General features: G+C 41.7%; 1 protein-coding gene across 1 annotated transcript in view; it reads right to left on the bottom strand.

The window, feature by feature from the left end:
* Nucleotides 1-25,139, bottom strand: part of CLSTN2 (calsyntenin 2) — a 3,665,407-nt gene that overhangs the window by 1,293,883 nt on the left and 2,346,385 nt on the right. Inside the window, exon 6 of the mRNA XM_069617773.1 lies at nucleotides 540-689. Within this exon, the coding sequence (XP_069473874.1) occupies nucleotides 540-689 (150 nt within the window). The remainder of the gene's footprint in view (nucleotides 1-539; nucleotides 690-25,139) is intronic.

Here is a 25,139-nt window from a genome sequence, read left to right as displayed (position 1 = left end):
CTATGTAGCATTTGCTCTTTTTACAATGTATCCATTAATGAATTGTGGGGAAAACAATATGTTGTAGTTGATATTTGTCCAACTTACATCAGGAACCAGGAGGCCCTTTCCGGATTTTAATTCCTGCCTTAGCACTTAGCTGTAGTTACTGTCTATATTTTTATTCATTTTTGCATTTCCGCGGGGATCGAGGCGCTGTTACAAGAATTGTTTGTTTTTTGTTGAGTAATTCTTTTTTTTGTCTTAGTTGCGTATTTGTAATGCGCTTAAATACCAAGAGGTTTCTAAGCACAGACCTGGGGATCGAACCTGTGTCGTCTTGTATCCAAGGCGAGCATGTTGCCACTGAGCTATCCTCCCAGGACAAATGTTCTTAGAAAAAAGCTAGTGCATGCATCTAGTACCATGAATATACAAACTATACATCGAGTTAGTCCTTTACAGGGTGTACTCTGATTGTCAAATGATGTTCTTTGAATATATTAAAATCGGCACATTGTTGGATTAAATGATCAGTTTTGATCTCAAAGGTGTCATACCTTGCCAACCGGGTTTGCATATGGGCTTGATAAATACATGCACAGGGACATCTAGTGTTGCACGTTTCTGCCCACAGTCGTATGCTGTTACCAGGATCTCGTACTGGCGCTGTTTATCGTAGCTCAGTTTTTCTGTGTTCCTGATGTTTCCTATAACCAAAAAAGTAATACAACAGGCATTGAGCAACATGTCATCTTTAAACCTACACTACACATGCATGTCTAATAAAGGTGGCAGCTTAGTATACAGAGAAAAAACTTGTATGAGATAACCAAGGAATGTGAAAAAAAAATATTAGTTTTATTCTTTCATTTGTTATTTAATCTTTATTTATTTTTTAATTTGTTTATGGTTCAATTACAAAATGTAGAACCTTTACAAAAGGATACCATCTTTAAAAAAAACAATTAAAATGTTTACATTTACATTTGCTTTCATGTTAAAATAAAATATAAAACGATTTAAAAAGGATGTTTAATTTTTATTATAATTTCACATATGGAGGTTTATAGTTTTGAGTTCCATTGTAAGAGATCATTATTGCATGTAACCCAATAACTATTACTCATATAAAATGTATCAGTGTTAGTGTAAAAATACATGGCACCATGATTTCCAGTATTGTTAACACATGTAAGCAATTCACAACAGGGTGGTTCGCTAAACAAAAAAGGTCTTTCAGCGTAATACTTCCCAAAGCATCTGTGAATACTTGTATTACAGGTCCTGAGGCTGGACACACCAGCCTACATCATCCTGCTGACAATGTACCAAGACACGCCACAGAAACAGGGTCAAGCCAGGGCAGAGCAGGGAGAAAGCTCAGAAGTATCAGAACAATGTGGGTCTGTGTAGGGCAGCAGTTAGGGCATGGGGGGCGGGGGGTAACGTTGGTAGGAGCACCGAAAGCCACCCAGTCATCAGAACGTATGGAATGATGCACTTTCGCGCCCATGCCCTGAGAGGGATTCACACATATCCTTCAAGTAATGGGTGTCACATTAGCTGGCATTTATTTCTTAGGGCACTTCCTGTTTTTGAACGGAGGATTCTCATAGCTAGCAAGGGTACCTACTTCTGCCCTAGATAATCTTGAGGGATCTTGTTAATCTTCTTCTATATGGAGAGCCATCGTTTTCCATCCCCTGACCTGCACTCTGGAATGTGAACTCCAATTTCAAAAAAGGGTCCTTTGAGATGTACATTATATTTGATGTGTAAGTGCCTGTTTTGTCTTCCCAAAGATGCAAACAAAAGCTGTTTGAGCCAGACTGGCTGAGCATTCAAATACTCATGTTATTTTGCCCTGGAGAAGCATGCAAAGTGAAACTTGTGTTGCTCCAATTGTTCAATCTATAATATTGAAGAAAGCTGCCGAGAATTGCCTTGTTATATAGAATGGACTCTGCATGTGAGCTTGGTCAATAATATGTGATTGTACTGTTTGCACTATTTGATCTCTCCCATTGCTCTGCATTGAAGCCACTGCGACATAGCTTCAAAAAAGCCAGGACTGCTAATTTTGTTATTTCTGGAAATCATTTATGCGCACATATTTACGGCTTACCCAACATGTACTCCTGCATCATAGCCTCTTAAATTGCCCTTTTGAGTTAATTTAAAAGAGCTAGCCTTATGTCTGGCTTGGGATTGAATCATGTGTGATGGTGGTTCTGCTTCACACTTTCATCCAGCAGTTCTTCAGTTGACTGACATTGAGGTGCACAGGCCACTCATCCACCAGGTGCACTGCACTCTAAGCTTGTTTTTTGTTGTTGTTGGTATGAATACGTTGACACATTTGATGAAACATTTGATGTATCGGGAGGATAGCTCAGGGGCAATGTGCTCTCTTTGGAAGCAACACAGGGCTGATCCTCGGGTCCGTGCTTAGAAACCTTTGGGTATTAAGCGTGTTATAAATAACCTATCATATTATGACCAATAGAAAAGCAGTGAAGCCGTGGATAAGGATGCAATCTTCCTCTGTGCTCGCTCTTCTGTCCTCCCTAAATATTTAATATGATATCTTCTCTTCAGAAGGTCAAAGAATCTTATGACCAGACATTGATCGCTTCTAGAATCCACACTCCACACCTGCACTGTACATTTGATCAATTTGCTCTCTCTCGACATTTAATTTCAATACCTATTTTAACTCTGCGATGGGAACTGCTCCTTTCTAGTTCTACTAAATGAATCCGGTGAGATGTCTTCTGTGCAACCTGTACAGAGATTGCACATACTGGTGATCAGCTTTGCCGGCAACCTAGTAATCCCTTCTAGCATACAATCACATTGGTTTTTGCATTGCCTTACTATGATACCCTCCTGCACCAGACACACACTTAGAGTATTTTTACTCGCAAGTGCAAAAGCCCTAAGTGCTTAAATGTAATGTGCTGGGATGTATGGGAACAGCAGAGTTATTTAAATTGGTAGGATAGCTCCGTGGGATAAGCACTTGCTGTGGAGATGTGCGTGAAAGCCCTGACCAGGTTTGGTGCCCGCAGGTTATGTGCTAGGGTTTGGGAACAGCTGGGTTTTGTTACAGAGGTCAGATAGCTCAGTGGGCCGAGTGCTTGCTGCAGCGATGTCTGCCGGATCGGCAGGTGTCAAGTTCACATTTAACAAGGACAACTGATCCTTGCAATTTACCGCGGTCAATATTGGGATGATAATCCGCCTGTTTGGGATGATAATTGTATGTCAGTAGGTGCTATGTAGAGCACTTGAGATGTTCCCTAACAATGTTTGCTGCAATCAACAGCTCTGCAAGAAGCAAGTAAGGCGCCTGGCTTTCCATTTCACAGATATTGTTATTTCATAATGGTCTTTTGCTCTAGTCTCCCTTTTCATTTTCTTGCACACCTGCGCCCCTTATCTCATCCTCCTATGAATGTTTGCACCCTCCTCCCTACACCCCGTTACCTATAAATGCAAAATGCAAATAACTTCAGTAAACGTAAAAATGCTGTGGGCCTTGAGGGGTCTTTCCAGCACCTGTTTCACACCCCGTTTTTCTCTTCACGCATTGCATCTGGGCTGACAAGCCACCCACATGCAAGGCTGATCTCCTGTGGTGTTTGTCACTGTGCTGGTTTTGTGCCTAGCAGTTGATGTGCCTCTTCATTGCATCTGCCGATTCCTTGTTTTATTTAGCTTTCTGACCTATCAGCAAACGCTGGACAGCTGCAGTGCCACGCCTGTACTGCTATCTACACCCGCAGCAGACCTCTGTATAATTTCATTGATCACATCACTCGAGGCTCTCTGCTCGACATGGCTCATCTCATACTGCAAAAAAGGTTTTCCGGATTCTGGTTAATATTTATGGCACTGCTTCAGAATATGTTATAGTTTTTTTTTTTTTAAATTTTGGGTATAATTGATTGTTTCTCAACACCCCTGTTTTTTTGTTTTTTTTTTTTGTTATCCGTACGTCTGTATTTATAACTCATTGCTTAAAGAGATCACCACATGTTTGTCCCCTGGCTAGAGGCCCAGACCTGTTTCCATCTCACTATTGGTGAGGAAACTCTGGTTTATTCATAGCGGGACCATCTTATCCCCTTTAGCCTTTCGACAGTCAGTGCACTTTCAGGATACTGCAGCACGTGACTGTAAACGTATTCCAAACTGCACACACAGTTGCCGGAAACGTGCTTTCTCGTCAGTTTTGCCCACGGTGGCTCGCACCTTTCTCTGCACGTGGTGATCTTAACGTCTAAAGATCAGTGATGTGCGTGTGCCGTTATATCTGCTCTGCGGCTTCATCTGTGTGCAAAGCTTGCTGATGCACAGCAAGGAATGGCACGCGGGGAGTATTGACATGTGTAAGTGCGCCTCGTAAATGAGTGCGCTCTGTCACAAGTCACAAACGGGGCTCCCATTAAAAACAATTTGCTTCTACCTCCTTTCTTTCAGGTGTTCTATTTCTGCAGGTGCGAAATCCTAGAAAGTCGTTTGGGGCTCCATACAAAGGCCCTCATTACAACCTTGGCGGAGGACCATGGTGCTATTAGCACCATGGTCCATGCCGCTAAGGTTGCAATTCCGCCATGGTGGTTGGCGGACTTACCGCCCCATTCCGACCTTGGCGGGGCGGTAAGTCCCCAATCCCCATTTACCCTTCCCCATTCCCATTTTTGCCCCATAGGGCATAATGGGAGTGGGGAAGGCGTTAATTACGCCACCGTAAATTACGGTGGCGTAATTAACAACAAGGTCCCTTAGCGCCATGGATTTTAACACCTGCTAAAAGCAGGTGTTAAAAGCTCCATGGCGCTAAGGGATCTCGGAATCAGGCGGCAAGGGTCGGCGCTGTTTACGCTGCCGTAAACCCCTTACCGCCTGGGTCCTAATGAGGCCCCAAGTGTTTTAAAGTACTCCATTGCACTTGCACACGTCAGAGTAGTTTACCACCATCACACCTGTACCTCTTATCACATCCTACTTTCAAACTGTGTACTCTCATCTTTGCACCCAAATGCCTATACATGCAAAGAACAACAGTAAACGCAAAAACTATTGGCATTGCCAATGCGTGTTTTACTCCAGTAGCAAGCTCGGAGATGGGCAAGCCATGGTGAACTGTGCACAGCGCAGTGAATTCCTATATCACTTATTTCACAGTGACCTTTTCATGCGACCACAAAAGCTACTTCCGACTTTGCCTACTTTTTCAGGTTTTTTCTTCTCCAATTCCTAGGTCTATTCCTTTATAATGTGATGCTTTTTTTTGTTGAACATCACGTCTTTCAAAAACAATTTTTGAAATTATAAATAAATATAGGCAAAGCTTTCTCGAGGTCAATAAGCACGCTACATGTAAAGGCTAATCTATTTGCATTAGCGCAGAGAATGACCGGGCACAGTGCACTCTCTGGGGGATCACTGCGGGTGGGCATGTTGATGGAGCAGTGCTACAAGCACAAAGCACGTATTTCGCATAGTTACATTCTTAGGCATTGATAAAGTGCAATATTAACAATATTGCAAAACATGTGCAGCATGTAATAGCAGATTGCTGTGCATGTCTTTACAGACTGTTATATCGCAGCAACCAAAGTTGAACAAAAGCCATAAAAGTGAACCGATTTGAATTCCTGCTCATATACACATTTCAATAAAATATTAGTTCAAAGCAGTGGGGATTCAGGGCCTGATTCACAGAGCGTTTTCCCATCGGATTTCCCTATTTTAAATGCTTCCGGAATTAGGCCCACATTGAGGTACAACACAGCAATGTTTGTGAGTCCACACTGACGCCCCCGGTTTACTCTCTGAAAACCCGTAAAGGAAAATGTTGCATTACCCCCCCTTAGACCTAGAGAATGTGCACTCAGATTTGAGGAAACCTTGAGGTATCCCGACTCCACCTTTGAGCTCTTCTGATCCTCATCAACCTCCCTGTGAAGAACTCCCTACACGATTTGATCATCATTGTGTGAGAGAGGTCAAAAGCTTTTTGGATATACTTCAGGGAGAAACAACAAGGGATTCTCACCCCTGTCCTGAGCACTTAATACACTCCTGAAAACACTGGTTGGGGACCTAAAGAGCAATGGTTCCAGCGGGCCCATTGGGAACAGTAAATGAACAAGTTAGGATGGTGTTTTTGATGGCTCTCAGTCTGTCAACTAGCATTCTAAGGAATGTGAAAGGAGTGCCTGTGGTTTCCATATTTCAGGCAGACCAATCTCTGAACCAAATTTGTGCGCCTCCCCTAAACATTAGCACTCTGACTATCATGATGAGTGGAATCATGATGCTACTCCTCCACCATCTACCAGTCCCCGGATGCTTCATGTACACAGTGTATAGTGGGCCTATGTAAGAGAGAGAGGCATGGTTGGACAGTGGCAAAGTGAGAGCATGAAATGGAACTGGCTGTGAAAGTAGTAGGAGTGCTTCAAATGCTTCAAATGCGTGTGGTTATCACCATATGTAAGGTGGGAGATACATTACTATGCATCTCTTAAATATGTTATTGTTGTTATCATTTTGTTATACTATTAGGGCCATAAAAGACTGGGGCATGCAAAATACAGCCCGAGAAGGACAGAAACTGAGAGGCCATGCAAGGCCCCTATTCTGAGTGTGAAGCTGGCTGATGTTGAGACCCATTGGAATGTGCAGGCCAGTCAAAACATTGGTTTCCGACATAAGGCGTATTGAATGAACAAAAATGGGTCTCTTTCAACTTTACCAAAGTGTACAGATGCTCAAGTGAAGGTAAGTGTGCTGGAAAACTTTGTCAGGTGTATTGACCCACGTTTGGACTATTATGCTGCAACATTTGGTGCTGTGGGCTTAGGAAATCCAAGAGGGCGGAAAAGCCCACATTTGCGCCAGAATCCGGGAGAACCGGCAGTCTTTGCGCACAACAAAATGGTCCCCTGACCTGCCACCCACCAGTGCGAGCATGATGGGCCAGGAGTGCCATGGGTGAAATGTGTGCCAAAGGAAAAACAGCAGTGCCGGTTAGCTCAGAAAGAGCTTTGAAATCACCTTTGTTTCTCTGAAATGCAAGCTACAAATGCCTATTTTAAACATTGCAAGATATTCAAAAATCTCACTGAACACCAGCAGACATTTGGCAGAAGGTAGACTTGTGTGCATACAAAATCTGGAAAGAGAAAAAGCCTAAAATAATGTTCATAATGAAACTGGCTGAGCTGTAGATGTCAGCAGCCTAAGTTAAATTGGACTGAAAGACGCTAAAATATAAATGTTTAAAATAAATGATTGACTTGCTGTGGAGTGTCACATAGTTTGCAACTGTTAAATGTCATAATTTTGAACTTAGAATCAGTGTTCTAGCTGCATGTGTAAAAATTGCAAGTTTGGTTTGAATGTAGAAAACTGGGATCCAAAGTGCCATTTAGCTGAAGCCCGGCTGAAAGAGATTTAATTCTGCCTGACAACTACCCCCGACAGGAGTTGAAACTTGATCAGCAGCTGTGTTCCCAGGCCTGGCTGCATCATGCTGCCCCTGCCAAAAGGAGATGACACCTCTCTGATTGAATTAGGGGAGTGGCACCTGGGGACTGCAGGAAACTAAACAAAGCACTGTCCTTGGCCCAGGCAAATGTTAAATTAGGGGGGTCATAAATGGCTTCCTCTTGGAAGGAAACGGGGAGGGGCACTGCATCTGTGAGCAAGCTGAGCTTGGGGGAAGTGGATAAACCAGAAATTCCACCATGTGCTTTGGAAACCCACACCCCTCGGGGCCAGAGCATAATCTTAAAAAGATGGATAATTCATAGTGCGGAGTTGTAAAAATTATATAAATAACATCATCATTCTTGTGATTTTTCTGTGCACATTTTAAGAGGTGTTAAAACTCTGTACCATGTTCTGAGGCAAAACCCCATGAATTATGGAGATTGCAGACACGGGGTTCACGCTAGAAAAATGAAAAGTTACTGGAATATGTGTAGAAAGGCGGTGTTGTCACCCGCAGGCGTTCTGACTGGCGGCTTCTTCTGCGCTGGGTTTTGGGACGTAGGTACGGGAGGGACTAGTCCCTCCTTTGTGTCCGTTACTTTTTCCTCCTTGTAGCGTGTGGCCGCTGGGAGTATATCTTCTCTCCCGACCCAGCGGTCCCTGCGTTGCAACTATCCTTTGGAAGCTCTCGCTCTTCCGGGTTTCTTCGCTCCTGCCTTGCTCTGTCCAGGCTTCTGTCACTCGCGCCCTCCAGTGAGTGTTCCTCCTACCTTCTCTCCCCTCCAGTTTTTCTCTGCTGCTGCCGCGCTTCGGCGGTAACCATTTCTCTTCTTTTGCGGCCCCGTCCCCGCAGACAGGCGCCGCCCCTTTCCCTACGCTTTTTCTTCTCTCTCTCCGCTATTTGTCTGGCGCTTTTCTCCATTGCCTATCTCTCCTCCGGTCCTTGCCCCGCTTGTTGCAGTGGCTGGTGGGCGTTCTGTGGAGTCCTGTCCTTCGGCTCCCCTCTGCAGGACTCCCCTGTTCCGCTGCAGTGTTGCCTTCAGTTACTCATACGGATCCAGTCTATTACCTACCTCCTACTCATCTGAAAGTCTACTTTCCGCAGGAACTACGCCTTCCGTGCTACAGACCAGAGGAGTCCAAGGGTTTTTTCCCCATTCAGGATTTTTCCCCAATTTGGGCTTGGTTCCGGAAGGGAGGTCCTGGGACAGCTGTTCTCCTCAGCGGTCATGGTGGCCTCCCTCCGTGACAAGCAAGCTCATCGGAAAAAGGAGAAGGATTATCTACTTCGACGGCGTCTGCAGGACCCCGACAGCAATTCCAGCAGTTCAGGCGAGGAGAGCTCGACAGAGGGGGAGAAAAGGGAGACCAGGCACTTAAACAGTCACAGGTGTACATGTGTGCCATTTTTGGTAAACGTCCAATATTGGTAAACCAACTAAAAACGAAAATAAGTTGTCATTTTTTAATGCAAGCTCTTAGAAATATCAGAGTTGGAACAGAATGTACCATAAGTAATCTGTAATATGTACATGTAATGTCAACCACTTGTGTATCTGGGAAATATGCATTTGGATCAGAAATAGATTTGTGTGCAATTTGACAAGGGGAGGATCCTCTGACCATAAACCTACCTCATCACTCTGACTCACAACTCAGTTCCCCCAATCAAGGGAGAGAGGAGAATTGGGCCAATGATAAGTTGAGAGGGACAGGCTCAGTTATGCTACGCACACACCCACTTTCTAAAGACATAAAAAGAGCCACTGGAAGCCAGACAGGGACATTCACTTTCCACTTTCTTGCGGGACGCTTTGCCGGGAGACTCCAGACTCCAAATCTATCAATCTCCAGAGACCAGAGATCCAGAGAGACCAGAGATCCAGAGAGACCAGAACGGTGCAGTGCTGAGAGCTGACCCAGATCACTGTGCGCAGAACCAGTACCAAGTGGCGAGAGAACCGCAGCCAATCCTGACCCGATCCGTGACGAAGGCGCATTCCTGTCCAAAATATAGTGTGAGTACTCAGCCAGAACTGTGCAAAACCAATCTCTTAGTTTAAAAGCTGCAAAACTGTAATCTGTCATTCTGAAACTTTAAAATTTAATTTCTGAAAATCTACCTCCACAAAATCTTCCGTATCTCTTGAACCGTTTGTGATAGAAGCGAGATTTAACTTTAATTTTGAAAGCTAAGATTCTGGGCTTTCCAAAGAACCCTGAACTTTCTATTCATTATACTTTTTCCGTAATCGTGCTCGACGCACTCGGAAAATGTGCCGCGATTTGCGATTTTGGCTCAAATTTCTTCACGTGTCAAAATAGCAGCTCCTTGCTTTCGTTTGCTGAAATTCGTTTGCAACCTGACAATCATTCATAGAGCATTGCTAAAGTGATCCTGAACTGATTTAAAGTAGCTATCACCCACCCTGAATCTCTTATAGGGATTTAAAATCATTTTTAGCCTATTTTTCCCTTCTTTGCATACCACATTTAAAGTACTTTGCCTGTGTTTAAAATAATCCTTGTGATCTAAGCTTGCTAGGGGGGGAACTGAATTTGGATTGTACTGTGATTGTATTCCTGAAGGCTGTGTGTGTTACTGCCACCTCCTTACATTGCATAAAGGGGGGGAGGGTGAATTGCCAAAAGGGGAAAAGTGATTATATTATGTTTTGCTGAAATCATATCAAGTTTATTCCTGTGTTGCTTCTTTTCCACCTTGCACTTCCTTGTACCATATAAAGCATTCTCAGCTACCTTATCCTCTATACTATTCCTAAGTAATTAAACCAGTGTGCTAGTATAACATCATCCATTGTTGATCACTGTCATATGTCTAAGTGTGATATCAAATATTAATTTATTATAAAGTGTGATATATATCTATTGTTTAATTTTTCCAATAAATCTTTTAATTTGCAAAACAAACCTTCTTCTTTGCTCAGTGGGATCAGGGGGGATTCTAAGACAGGGGCGTTATACAGGGGTTCATCATCCAGATTATAACTTGTCATAAAAATATATAAATAAGGGCTTCCCTTGAGCAATCCCAGACAAGGCACTGACTTAGTGGGAATGCTTGATTGGAGTCATTAACAACTTAAATCGGCTGAATGTGCCAAATGCATTCCAAAAGACAGGTGTTGCTGAAAATGCTATTTTCATAAACTGTTAAAGACACAATTTGACTGGAAAAGACTGATAGCAGCATGTTACATAAACTTCTATGCGACATAAGACTGTGATCCAGGAATCTAAGTGAAGCGGAGCATATTGCATTTGACACTAATAAAAACACTTACTTTCCAACATCCTAAATGACATAGTTCAAAATAAATGGGCCCCATGGTTTAAAAGTGATCACTGGTTTCTCATGGTAAACTTTGGCCTATGTGTGAACAATGCAGAAAGGGACACCCATGCATTCTCAACAGTTATATTAAAGAAAGACTTTACTCATGGACAGCAGGCCGAGATGCAATACAAAATGTCACGTATAAACGCATCTTTTCAATTTAAAATGATAATCTTTCAGAATTATGTATGCAGTTTGTTTTTCCCCATTGAACTAAAGCCTGTGTCCCTGGAACTCTGACCCCAAAGATCTTTGGCTGGGACCCACCAGAAAACAGGTCTGTTCCAGTTAAATTAAAATAAATACAAATATTTTAGATCAAAATTGTGAAAGGGTCAGATAAAGCAGTAAAGAAAACTGACCTTTCAGGACGGTCTTGATCCTGATAAACTTCATCACAGAGCAACTAATGGATCTTCAAAGACTGTGTAGAACCAGACATTACTGATAAGCAAATGTCTAAGTCATATGGCTTGAGAGAAATTAAACTCATCGGGAGGAGTTGGATGTGAAACTGCAGGCTTCTATATCAATGATTGCCATTTAAAACACATTGGACACCCTTTCATTAATAATAGGAGCACTCTACACCGTAATAAGCTCATTCGGGACTCATTTCAAAGATCAGCAAAAGCCTGTCAGTTCAATATAAATATTAATCATATGAAATGTGTGTAATTTGAGTAAGAGATGAACATGGGTTTGTGACACTCCTATAAATCAGAAAAATCCAAAACGTGGTGAATTGATAGAAAGAAAAATGAATGTGTGTTTTGTGCAGTTTGATCATTTTAACTGTTTCAGCTCATGAATAAACCCTGAAAAATAAATGCGCCTCCCAGGACGGTTGTGCTGCAATATAATTAGTGTTCAATGAGTCATCATAAATTGTAGAATTCAAAAATATATATGTTTATGCAGTTATCTGAAAAGAGTTGATAGTTGCCACGTAGTGACATTCTGAGAAAACCAAATATGTAACAAATATGGCATTTGAAATTTGGCATTTCTCTCCTTCCCTCATCATCCATAATCCAGACCTCCCAAAATCCTTGTCCTATCATCTGGTGGTGGTTGGATTGGTGGGAGAGAGAGGAATTGAGTTGTCCAATCCGAAGCATGGGAATATTCATAATGTGCATGTCTTATCAGCACTATATAATATCAATTTCCAATCTGAAAAGGGGACTAGTGGGAGAGGAACATCTAGCGAGACAGAGAAGGAGAGACCAAAAGAAGGAGAGAAAAAACAACCAGAGAAGGGAGATAGCAGTGTAACCAGGACTGGCAGGAGACCCTGGGACTTTTGCTGGGACTTCTGTGTTAAAAGCTGGGAACCCTATCTGAGAGAGGCCTGTGGCAGGTGGGACCATGCTGTGGACAGAGCCCTGAGTTGTGAGCTGTCTATCTTTGTCCAAATGAGGGTCTGAGATCTGACTGACCTCCTGGGCTGAGAATAGAGACCTCCTATGTAAGTAGATATATCCCCAAAGCTATCCATTGTGTTGTGAACTGCCTGCCTTAAATGTGTTCTATTTCGTTGTGGTTGGCGGGGTGAAACTTTGTAGACCCTTAGCATATTTAACTACAGTTAATTCAATTAATTCTGATACAAAAAAGATCACAGGGTGAGTTTTGTTAGAATTCAAAACTAACAAATCGCATTCCCAGTGTGTTAAAGCCACTATAGTTCATAAAGTAATTGAGTGACCCTAGTTTCCCATTTATTCCCAAACCAGAATCCCAAAAAGCCCTGCATGTCATTTTGAATGTAGTGTGTTCCAAAAAAAATGTTCCCATTGAATTTATTTCCCAAACCCTGCCTTTCTGAACAAAAAGCCCAAATGAAATTCCCAATCTATTCCCACTCCCTGAATCTTGCCTTTGAACTCAGGGGTGTCACAGATGACTGATGTGTAGTAGGGAAGGGGTGTCTGGGAGAAAAGAGCATGTTGATCAATGACGAGAAGCTTGTGCATTATTAAGGTGTCTTATGTGTGAAAGGGCAGAGCAATCCCATTGTGCTGATTTGTATTTCAATATGTGTTGTTCTTGCAATTTGAAGTGTATTCAAAGATACATGTTGGTCATATTGATTCAAACAAATTTTATAAGTGATGATTGTATTGTGCCACAGAGTTGGTGATTTGTGTGATTGCAGAGAATGTTCTATCAATTGTATACATGTAAATACATATATACTATTATTTCTATACACCGGCCTGGTTCCTGGCTTATTGGTGATGCAGAGGGTATCAGTTGAGTGGTATTATACATGTTGGAGACCTTACCAAATTAGAATCTGCTATGCGCTTTGTTGTACGACACGTTGATTGGGGGTAACTCCCCCAGTTGAGAGTGACCATCCAATAAACCTTGACAAGACTATTTAAATAAATTAAAGTTTACAAAATAGGCATTGAAGGCAATGATCAAATCTAGCTCTCTAAATTGTTCCTTTGTTCAGTTAGGCATTCACACCTCAACACTATCAATGACATGATAAACTTAATGTTAGCATCATACATTATTATTTACTTGGCTCCATCTTTAATATAGCACTGTGGGCCTCCTCTGTCAAACAGTAGAAAATGTACATTGTTGGGTATAGCTAAAACTTTGGGCATGAGCAGTGTGGTTTTCATCAAGTGCTGTACCATGGAGAGTTTGGAGAGGTACAGTTACTTTGTCTTTAAGCCTTTAAGCAATGGATTCACAATGAATGAAATAAATGTGCGAGTCTGCCAGTTAAGGCAAAAGTTCTAATTTTAATAGCAAATGGTGCATAGCGTTTCAGATAATGTTCCAAATACGGATTACCAGTACTATAGTTAATTCCTATGGATAATACACATGTTGTACTTTAGGTCGACTTTCCCTAAGCACCCAAGAGAGTGGCTGCACCTTTTGACAAATTCTTAAGTGACAGGTTGCTCTGCTGCAAATATGCCACTTTCAAATAAAGCACCTCACCCAAACCCACCCATTCCTGGCTAGGGAGCATCCAATCATTCTTTTGTGAAGTATGCCTTTCCCTTGACATTTTTGAAGACTTAAACTACTATACTAGAGATGCCATAATTTAGGTGGAATCAACATTCGCCATAAATGCATAATTGTGTGGTTTCCAAAACAGGGTGTAAGATTCACCAGCCATCATGTCTTTATTTGCAAGGCCATTTGCATGGCCTAAGATGTTTGTGGTGATTCCATATTGTTAAACTGGATATCATATTGTACCTCCTTTATTGTATATATTGGCCTAAGCCCAGTCGCTTAGTTCCGACCGTAGATCGACCAAGCCACCATTTTAGGTCCATCCGCCATTTTGATTTCCATTTCAAAGTCACTCTGTGTTCTAAAATGGTGGACAGTGTTTACCGCTTGTAACCTAGCCGTCCTGACCTTCGCATAAAAGTTAATGTCTAAACTGCGCGTAAGCCAAATGTTAGGACCGTGTAATGAGACCTTGTCCTACGTTTGACCTGTAGATCGAAGATTACTTGCACCAACAAGTCCGATCCGCGGACATACATCAAATACAATGTTGTTTAAATACTAAATGTGAACACTAGTTGAACATATTGTATAGGACGTGTACTAAGGCTTAATGTTAAATCCGAAGATACACTGTTGCCATTATGATTTGTTGTTGTACAAACTGGAAATAATCCACATGCATATAGTTGGATAAACCCTAGACTGAGAATTATTAACTTGCAGAGGGGTTGGACATTACGATTGGAAAATGTATAAAAGATGTAAATGTTGAGACGTCCAGTACCTCTCACTTCTCACACCGAAAGGGCGGGTATTCGCTGTGATGTACTGAGGGCCAGATAGCTATCTGATACTTTGTTTCTTTGTGAACTGTACAGTTATTTGAATAAAGGTCTGTGAATCTTTATAAGCCCATGTTTGGTGTATTTCCTTTTGGGGTACTCAGCCTTGATATTTTTCTTTGCTTTTACAATATCTCTACAATGACTACAAATAATAGGTGACTTTGAAAAGAAGTGATGATGTTCCTGCTCCATTTAGCTTGGCCATATTCCATGGGTCTGAAAATCAATGGGCACCAGGTGCAAGCATATATAACAATGTCCAAGAGAGCCCATGGCTTGCTAGGCATTGCAGGAAGAAATAGCTTGACTCTTCCTTTTCTCTAAAGAAAATGTTGCCTCAGGATTCTAGGTATGCACCATCAGGACTAGTACTGCATCCTTCAATCACAATGCCCATTTACCTCTAAATGCAAGAAAAAGGACAGGATCTAGACACAATAAAGAACACTACACACACATTCACAGTTAGGCACGTTATAACTTCAAATTCATCAGTTGGACACTTTATATCTTCAATTCCATCAGCAGCAAACAGATAACTCAACTATGTCACTTGTGAAGCATTAATACAATTACAATAAACATTTATCATTAAGCATATGTGCAAGAACAAATGTCATATTTGGCACGGCATGGCATATGCATTTCTCTTTTTTAACCTGGGAACCCTGCTCAAGAATAATTTGTTGTGAAAGCAATATAACAGCATTAGGATTTCAATTCTGTATCAATCTCCTCAATTCACTTATCATTGGATGGGTTGTTAGATTATGATTCCCTCTGCATGAAAGTACAACCAACCACTCAAAATGTTGAACTCGGGCTACTTCATTTATCTTTTGGTACCATAAATATTAAGAGAGTGTTGCCAATCATGTCCAGTCTGACACCATGCCAATAAACCCACAGAGGGTTCCTGCTTATTTGCCTATGTAGTTATACTCACCATCCAAATGATTACACTGCATCACAGAAGGCTGTATCTCCCTTGGCTCACAAGTTCCCTTCCTAGAGATAATTATTCCTCAACCCGTCTCTGCAAGAACACTGCCCTGTAGTCGAACCACAGCCTTCAACAAACTCCCTCTGCAGGTCCCACTCTAAGTGCACTAACCAGCAGCCCAGCAGACGATCCTTGCCAAAGCTCAAGCTATGCAAAAACAGCCCTCTTTCTTTAGGAAGCCTGTCCTTCCTCCTTGTTCTCCCTTTATTTCAAAACCCTCAATTTACCTATTCCTCACTCTATGTTCCTGCGTATTTTCTTTAATATTTCCCCAGCCTTTTCCGTGATGTCACCTCTGGCCACACCATGTGCCAGAACCTTCCAGCACCAATCTCGCTCCATTTGTGAACTTTTAGCAACATTCTGCTAGCACAATTCTCTTATTAATGTTACTCTATCCTTCCTCCCTGCCCTCACACAAACAATGCGTGTATATTTTCAAGGACCATCTTGCCTCTGTTACATTGCTCTGCATGCCATGAATCTTTCCTTCCTATTCAGCTTTTAACTCTGCATTATTTTCTGCACCTGACAATGTTTGTGCACCTGTCGCTATGCTAGCACAATTGTGGCCTGTTGCATAACAAATCTAACCCACTCTATTTCCCCCAATACTAAGTGTTATGATCAAATGTTAAACGACACACTAAAAACACTGTGGCTCACAAATTCTCTACCATCTCACCTCTTTTCTATGGAGGACACTGATCAAAACATGGCGAATCTCCAGAAAAACTAACCACCAAAGCTAGAAATCATGTACACCATTCATGTATATTTTTCCATGAATGTCAGTCTAGCGACATTGAGATGAGAAATGGTCGAGAAAGAGCAAAACGAAAATCAAGAAATATTTTCAATCACGGTTCCAACCACATCACTTTCCCTGGCTTGAGTAGCACTTGTCCATTTGCCATTGTGGCCTGCATCCATGTTACTGGACCTGTTATACTAGAACATTTTTAACTAATTCAATAAATGTATTGCTCCTATTCTTCCTTCCACGTAGTGTGAACTGCTTTCTTGTCACCTGGTCTTCTCAACTGTACCAACCGGTCTTCTTCTGCCTTTGTGACACCTCCTTTTCTCATCCCAGGGACTCCCCCTTTCCTCATCTGGTGCCCCCTCAGTGCACACTGGGGTCCAGAGACCCTTTTTGGAGGGAATTGAGTTATTAGATTCTATAACAGAGGAAGAGACAGGCAGGTAAAATATCAAACACCAATAATTGTATCCAAGCTTTTTCCTTTCAAATCTAATATTAATTAATACCTCAACTGTTCATTCATTCCTCCAGTTACAATAAACGCACCTAATTACCTGTTACGATGAATCCTTTTTCCTCTCAATTTCATATCCTGCCCAATGTGGACCATTGGAAATGTATTTACTCACCTAGTTTATTATAGCGGCTGTATCTGACACTGCAATGCTAACTAGGCATAATGTAAACTGACACTTGAATACTAAGTGGCTGTATCCTTGATAATGGTGTTTGTCCTTGGGCATTGGATAGCAATGGTGTAAGTACCGGGATACTGCTGCAATTGCCCAATGATGGTGTGAGTATCTGAGCTTTTGAGGATAAACCCGGAAATGTGTCTGGGTTTATGGTTGCAATTCCAGATATACGAGCAAGATACCTGACAATGTATATCATGGTACTAAGAAATGTGCTTAGTACCTGGGATCTATTGGCATGTTTGTCAAATGTCTATCTAATACTCTTAATGTGCAAAGACACTCCCACTCAGTTTCATCTTTTCCAAGAAGATGAATTCTAAGTATACAAAACTGAGCAAAATCCACTATGAAAGTAAAAAAGTAAATTTGTCTTGTGTCCTCAAATTTTCATCCTGGTGGGAAGGTGCTGTACTCTAATGTTTTACAGAAGTAAAAATCTCATTGAATAGAATTAATTGTTGGATGCCTTAGATGGGTATGAATATCACATTGAAAAGTCATCTCACTTTAGACTCCTTCCACCTCACGCTATACCACCGCTATGATCTGACATTTCAAGGCCTCCTTTTGACTGTGCAGTGCCATCACCGATCTGTGAATTGTCAGTGCCAAGTGTATCGCTTTGAGGCATTAGTGCAGTTTACAATGTCATCAATTATGGAACTAGCTGGATTGAAGTGCCACCTTCGATATTGTTTCAGAAATATCAAGATCTGAAAAATGTTCAGTGCCATTTTTGTGTTTTTACTTTGTAGTGGAATTTAACAAGATGGCTAAAATGGAGGTCGACATTTCTCTACTAACATAAAACATCTACTTCTTCATGTCTTATTGTTGCCAGCAAACAAATTATGTTCATATTCTCTTTTCCATCCATTTTTTTTAGATGTTGATTATATGAACAGAACTAACCGAACTATAAAAACAAATTAGGTTCATTATATTCGTCAGCTTTGCTGTTCTCCAAATTCTCTTTTCAATAGTCTTTTACATGAGCTCAATCAGTGTGAGCAAGAGAGTTTTGAATCCAAGAACAACTTCCACTAGTACACACACCCTTGAACGTAGGCATTTAACCGTAATTACAAGTGTTTCTTTTTATAAATCAGCCATCTGCTTTCTTTTAGAGCAGCCTTTGTTGGTTGAGGGGTTTTGTAAAGTTTTGTCATTTGCCAAAATGATGTTGAGTCCATGATTGGTGATTTCATAGTGTTCACTTTTTTTAGTAGCATATTTCCTTCAACATCTCTTACTGTAAATAGCTGCCACTATAACGCAGCATCTTTCAAATTCAGAGATGGGAACACGAATTGCCTTATTTTCCATGCAAAGGTTGAGATTCTGTTAAAACTTCACGTCACCAAGGAAGATCAGGATATAATGTTATTCATTTTCCTCTTAAAAAAGCCAACACATTTCCTTCCCCAGTCTTTACCAGTAAACTATCATAGGTCATTGAGACCTCTGGAATGCAAACACCTATCACACATGTCACAGAACACTGTGCTTTAGTGAATATTTTTCCAGCTTGTTTATTTTTCCTGTTACAAAATGTAATCATTTACAAAGTAACCTGCAGACAAGTCTATCAGCAAGATGAACATTGAAAAGATGCATATTTCTTCACCCTCTGACCTTCACTCAAGTCCATTTCTAGGTTCAACTGCATTCCTGTGCAAGTGCTAATTTCATAAGATAGAAAGGCAAGGAGGGAGCTGCTGTCTTGGGGGAAAATTGGTTTTGGGTCATTAGTTGTGTTTTGATACATAGAATTTTGCTAGAATCCCTGTGGACATTAGAACACATCAGCTATGCAGATCGGTTAACAAGACCCTCACACCAGTTCCGCTCCAGATCCAACAGCAACCATGAGCAGTGGCTCTTTGCACCAGAGACATAGGTGGTGAGAAGAGCAGCACCACCAGAATTCTATCTGGTGGGGGTATAGCAATCATAGCTAAATCCAGCCTTGCAATGAGACTAGCAGCTCCACTGCACGTTAAGTCTTGCGAATCCCTCACAGTTAAGTTACCCAACTCAGACTAACAAAACATCAACATACATCTTATTTACAGACCTCCTGGCCCCATTTGCTCCTTTGAAGAGGACATTTCTATGATCCTCTCAGAGAACTTAAAAAATACATCTCAGGCACTCTTACAAGGAGATATGAACCTAGGTTACAATGATCCTAAAGGTGCTCAAGCTACGTCCAATGCCAATGTCGTCACAGAACTCGGCTTTTCCCAAAAAATAACTAAGCCTACCCATGACACGGCCTGAACTCTTGACTGGGTGGTTGATTACAACTGCTACATCACCATTACCACTATCAGCCCACAGGCTTGGACTGACCACTCACTTGTAGCCTTCACTTTAGATACTAAAGTCAACACAACTCTAAATAACCCCATAGTAACCCCCATGCTAACCAGAAGAAAAAAAAACATAACCTCAGACAGACTCTTACCACTGATACTCCCTACTTTAAACTCACTACCAGATTCACTAGATCCATCTACCTTAGTGAATGAATTTAACAAAATTATGACAGAAGCACTCGACACCATTGCCCCTTTACAAATGAGGAACAGTAAGCCAAGAGAACATTTAAATGCTTGGTTTACGCCCTACCTAAAGTCACTTAGACAAGAAAAACGGAAAAGTGAAGGTTAACACCATCTGAGGTGAATAAAGTAAACCTTATTACCATCTCTAGGAAATACAAAAATGAAATACGGTGAGCAAAAAAGAAAGCTTTCACAATAGGATACTACTCGCCAAATAAAGTACTAAGGAACTCTTTGCTATTCTAAAGGAAATAGAAAACCCCATCCCTGTACCTGATAACTGTGTCAAAGACAAGACCTGGTGTTCTGACATACAGAAAGCACTTACTGATAAAATCGCCACTCTTCATGTAAACATTGCCAAAAAAAATTAAACGTACCAACATCTACCCCCAACTAAGAAACTCACCTATCTCACCTAAACCACCACTCTTCTTCAACTTCACTAAAATTACGATACTAGAAGTTGAAAAAATAATACTCTCTCTCAAACCATCTAACTGACGAGGTGATCAATGTTCTGCCCAAATTATAAAAGACGCTGCGAGAGACCTCTCACCCTTTAACTCGAAGCTTATTAACGCGTTGTTTACTTCAGGCACCATCCCAAGTAACCTCAGGGAATCTTGGGTCCTCCCATCCTGAAGAAAAAAACACTTGACCCTGCTATACCCACAAACTATGGGCCAATCACAACAGTGCTGTTCCCCCTTAAGAAGCTTCTTGGAACAGAACACACTCCTTTGTACCAGACAATCAGGTTTCAGACCTCAGCATGGAACCGAAACTGCACTCCTTGACCTTAAGGCCCAAGTTAACGAGCTGAGAGATGAGGGAAAATGTGCCCTACTACTTCTCTTAGATCTCTCAGCAGCATTTGACTTGGTGGACCATACTGTTCTTTGCAACCATTTAGAGTCAGCTGCGCACTTCTTGCGACAAGCCAGAGCTTGGATTCAATCTTTCTTAAGTGAAAGAACCATGAGAGTCTTCTCCACCTCCAAAGCAGCCGATCCTATCCCTATCTCATGTGGTGTTCCCCAGGGCTCCTGTGTCTCACCCACTCTGTATAATATATTTACCAAGCCCCTCTTTGATGATCTAGATTGTCTTGGTGTCACCTACACTAACTATGCAGATGACACTCAGATTCTCTTCCCACTTATAGGGGATTACAATCAGGATTTGGCCTTGGTGAATAGGATATATCTCATCATCCAGGCATGGATGGCACTCCATGGTCTATGCCTGAATGATGATAAAACAGAACTCATCATCCTGTCACACTTTCTTTTCCATCCACCAAACATGGATGGAAATGCTGTTGTGCTTTTCCTCAGGCGTTTCACTGAGACAGGCAGGGCCCATCTCATTGAAGTGCACTCCTAGCCACCACGTGGTTGCTGGAAACCTGTCATACATTAGTGTGATAGCGCACTCCCAACTCTAATGTATGTAAGGGGGCTGGACAGTTTACCATTGCCCTACTGTCTATTCCCTCCTGAAATGCTATGGTCACCATTCAGAATAAAGTGACATGAGCATAAAAAAGTAGTGCAAATGAAATGAGCACATTCTCTGCATTCCTTTCATTTGCGCTTCTATTTGAGAATCTGGTACAGACTGTGTTTTGGGGGTCATAGTCACAAACCACTGCCCCAATGATCTACCGGAATCCTGAAGTTTCTGTCTGAGTGTCCTACTGACAATCAATGTGCTTCACTGTGATTATTGCTCCCAAGTGTCCCACAAATGTTTTACTCTCGGGTGTTCCATTATAACTTTACCCCATTGTGTCCTGCTCTGGGGTGTCCCCAATGCAGTTTTATCCAGCAGCGATTGTAGTTCACTGTGAATTTCACACCCACTGCTGCCTGCTTCCCCATCACTTTACACTGTGATTCACGACCACAAGGCACACTATCTACTTCCACAGATGCCCCCTTATCCTGGCGTGTCCCAGGCTTGCTCCTCACAATACTTTACCCAAGGTGCATTGCTTCCAGAATGTCAGCTCAGCACCATTTGGTGGCTGCTCCACATGTTGAACTGACTACTCCCTGCATCAAGAGGCCTGCATCAAGAGGTTCAAATGTTACATTCCAGCACGACTGAACACCCATTATAACAGAGGTCAAACATAAGAGTGCTGCACCTCTCCAAACAACGTATATATTAAAGTGCCAACCAGCACATCCCTGCACCACCTCAAGTGCTCACAAATAAAATCCACCTCGCAACAGACCTGAATGCATTTCCCAGGTACTTCCAAACGGCATGCATCAATACAAATTCAATGCAATCTTGCATTTTCTCACCCTCCCATGAATAAAACACAGCCCCCTCTTTATCATATGTAGCCCCTTAGGTCTGGCCCCAGTCTGGGACAGAGATCATGCTTTCTCTGTCCCAGGGCAGGGACAGTCCCTAGTGGGAACCACCAACCCCATCCCTCAAGCTTGCCAGAGGGGAAGAGCACTCAACTGCAAAATAAAATTGATGTTACCAGGAGATGGGCTATGCCTGAGTTCTTACCTCATCCAATCATAGGACACAGACACTAAGGTGTGTTTTTTAGGGATCCCAACAAGACCCATCTTTATTTATTAAAAAGAAAACACGTAAACCTTCGATATTATACATTTATATCTGTAAGAGGTTTTGTCTTATTGGGGTAAATTCGGGATTTAGCAGTATTTTCTTTTTACCATGATATGTTGGTGGTAAACTGGTGGTAAACTGCCCTTATATTTAGAGATAGTTTAGTATTACTCTATTTTGGTGATAATATAGTATTAGATTGTGTTGGTGCTAATTTTAGTGGTATCTTACTTTGTGGTAATTTCAGAATGACCTTATTTTTGTGGTATAGTGGTGCACATGGTTTTTATACTACAGCCCCATCATACGACAAACCTTCCTCTCTATTAGAAGGTCTTTTGGTCGCCTGTAGAGAACCCCCAGACCTATCACTTCAAAGAACCCAATGAGTTTATTCAGAACGCCACCTATGATTTGTGGCTGGTATTGCTGGCTTATGTACATCCAGTAATCTATGTGTCTCATCTGACACTGCCTTTTTTTCAGCATGCAAAGAAGGAATCACTCACAACACTTACACACCTTCCTACCTTGCAGGTATTTATTCACTCTTCCTTGCTTGCTATTTTAGCTACAGCTGTAAATTAGTAAATGCTTTACCGTGCTGGTATAAACATCAAACCCCTGTGATTCCCCTGTATAGAAGTGATTCACGGATGCATGAATGACAGCAAAATCCCAGTCTTTGTTTTTTTTGTACACTCTGTATTATTATAACAATTTTAAACAGCAATACATCTTACCACATGATATCACAGCATTGCCTACAAAGTATAAAAGAGAACAGAACAAACAGGCATATTGCAAAAACAAATTTGGTTTTTAGTACTTTAAACATAGAGAGAAATACAAATGCAAAATGTTTTTCTTTTAACTCCCTGCACTGCCAATAAATTGTATCAACTCACATTCATCATTCTATTTTCCTCACTTGGCACTAACTCACCAAGACCAGTGAAGTCTGAAATACTCTTTGTCAGGATTTTGTCCATACGACCTCACAACTTTGCAGACCCAGTGCCAAGGAATCCTTTGCATGTGTGGGGAGCTGCCAGCTGTTGAGTTCACAGCTAGTGCTCACACCCACATGGAGTCCATCAGACATAGCACCATCTGTCTCTCTGTCCCAGCACCATCTGAATCCTTCCCCCTGGTTATTCCTCAAGAAAACTCTCTATTGGCGTGGATCATCCACCTCCAATTCTCACCAATCATAATAAAAGAATGTGCTCTATTAATTCTTCGCCTGTTTAGAACAATGAAGACTTCAGCCCCGCAAAATACCTGTTTCATTTTCCTTTTCTGCTGGTATGTATTTCTGCTCTCCACAGAGAAAAAAAAAACGCTCACATGGACTGAGTGTGCAACTCTTCATGGAAAATAAAGTGAATTTCAAACCGTGCATGTAAAAACAATTAGTATATTACTAATGCAGTTAGTACAAGGTTAATCAGTTATGTATTTCTAATGCAGTTTGCACACATGAAAACAACCAATTTATAAAATGTGAAATGACAGCACACTGCTAAAAGTTTTTTTTATTTTTTTTTTACTAAATGTTCTGAAAAATGTGCTTGCTGGCTGTTACTGAAATACTGCCTGCAGTTTGAAAAACTGGGCCAAGCTTCATTTCCATACTGTATACTGCATACTGGAATATAAAATCCACATATATATATATCCTTACATATCCCTTAACACTGAATTCCCATCTAATGTCCCCTGATGTCACCTAACCTGTTCCTGACCTGGTCTTTCTAAAAAGGGATCTGCACCCTTCAGCCCACCCTTACTTATAAGGGTCACAGGGAGAACCATATTCTGAGACTGACAGAACAGAACCTTGTCTTACGCCTGATACTTCCCAAAGAGAGGGAGGCCAAAGGCTGGCCTCTGATGGTGGTTCCACTCCATAGGCAGCATCAAGCAGGCTACCACTCCTCTCACCAACCTCACACCAGGGTAAACAACCCCCTTTGCTTTTTCTTCTACATAACGCCACACTGACCTAACATTCCCCTAATTATTCCTACTTATCCAACTATTCTACCCACAAAAACATTCTTATAACTGTAACATAACACTATGAATATAGACCACTATAATACCCATGCAACATTCTTCATGCACTACCATAGGTTGAGACTGACAGAACAGACCCTGACTAACCCCTGAAACCATCCAGAGAGAGGGAGGCCAGAGGATGGCCTCTGAGGGTGGTTAAACCCTCTAGACAGCCACAGGCAGATTACCACTACTCTCGCCAGCCTTACGCCAGAGTACACAACCCCCTGTCTTGTCTTTTCCTTCTACATAACTCTGGACGACCATAACATTCCCCTAAGTATTCTCACTTCCTCAACTAACTACCCACAAATGATTCTTATAACTATCACACAACACTATGTATACACACCACTATAACCCCCTACGGAACATTTTCTGTGCCCTATATTAAATATATAGAGAAATATTCAAACAACACCAATGTCAGCCACTGCTTGTGAGTACCTTCATGGGTGCTGTGCTGGTTAAGGATTTTCTCTGGTGACTTTTGACTCCTGGTCCCACATTTCCTTAATTTTCTAGGGGGCCCAGTCCATCATGTGGTGCCACACAATCTCACTGTGCATGGCCCATGCCCTTAATAGTCTGTAGGTTGCCCACATGCCCAAGAGGGTGACCACATGCATCACTACTCCACCCACACCAATGTTATATCTTCAGGACAGCCCATGCGCTGGAGGGCTGGCCGTGTTCACTGCTACACTCTGTGTTACACACTGTGCTTGTTGATGGCTCCCATG

This window comes from Ambystoma mexicanum, chromosome 10, assembly GCF_040938575.1.
Source record: "Ambystoma mexicanum isolate Mex_15411 chromosome 10, UKY_AmexF1_1, whole genome shotgun sequence".
In the NCBI taxonomy this organism is placed as follows: domain Eukaryota; kingdom Metazoa; phylum Chordata; class Amphibia; order Caudata; family Ambystomatidae; genus Ambystoma; species Ambystoma mexicanum.
Note: the sequence above shows the minus strand (reverse complement) of the source record. Positions and strands in the feature narration are given on the sequence as shown.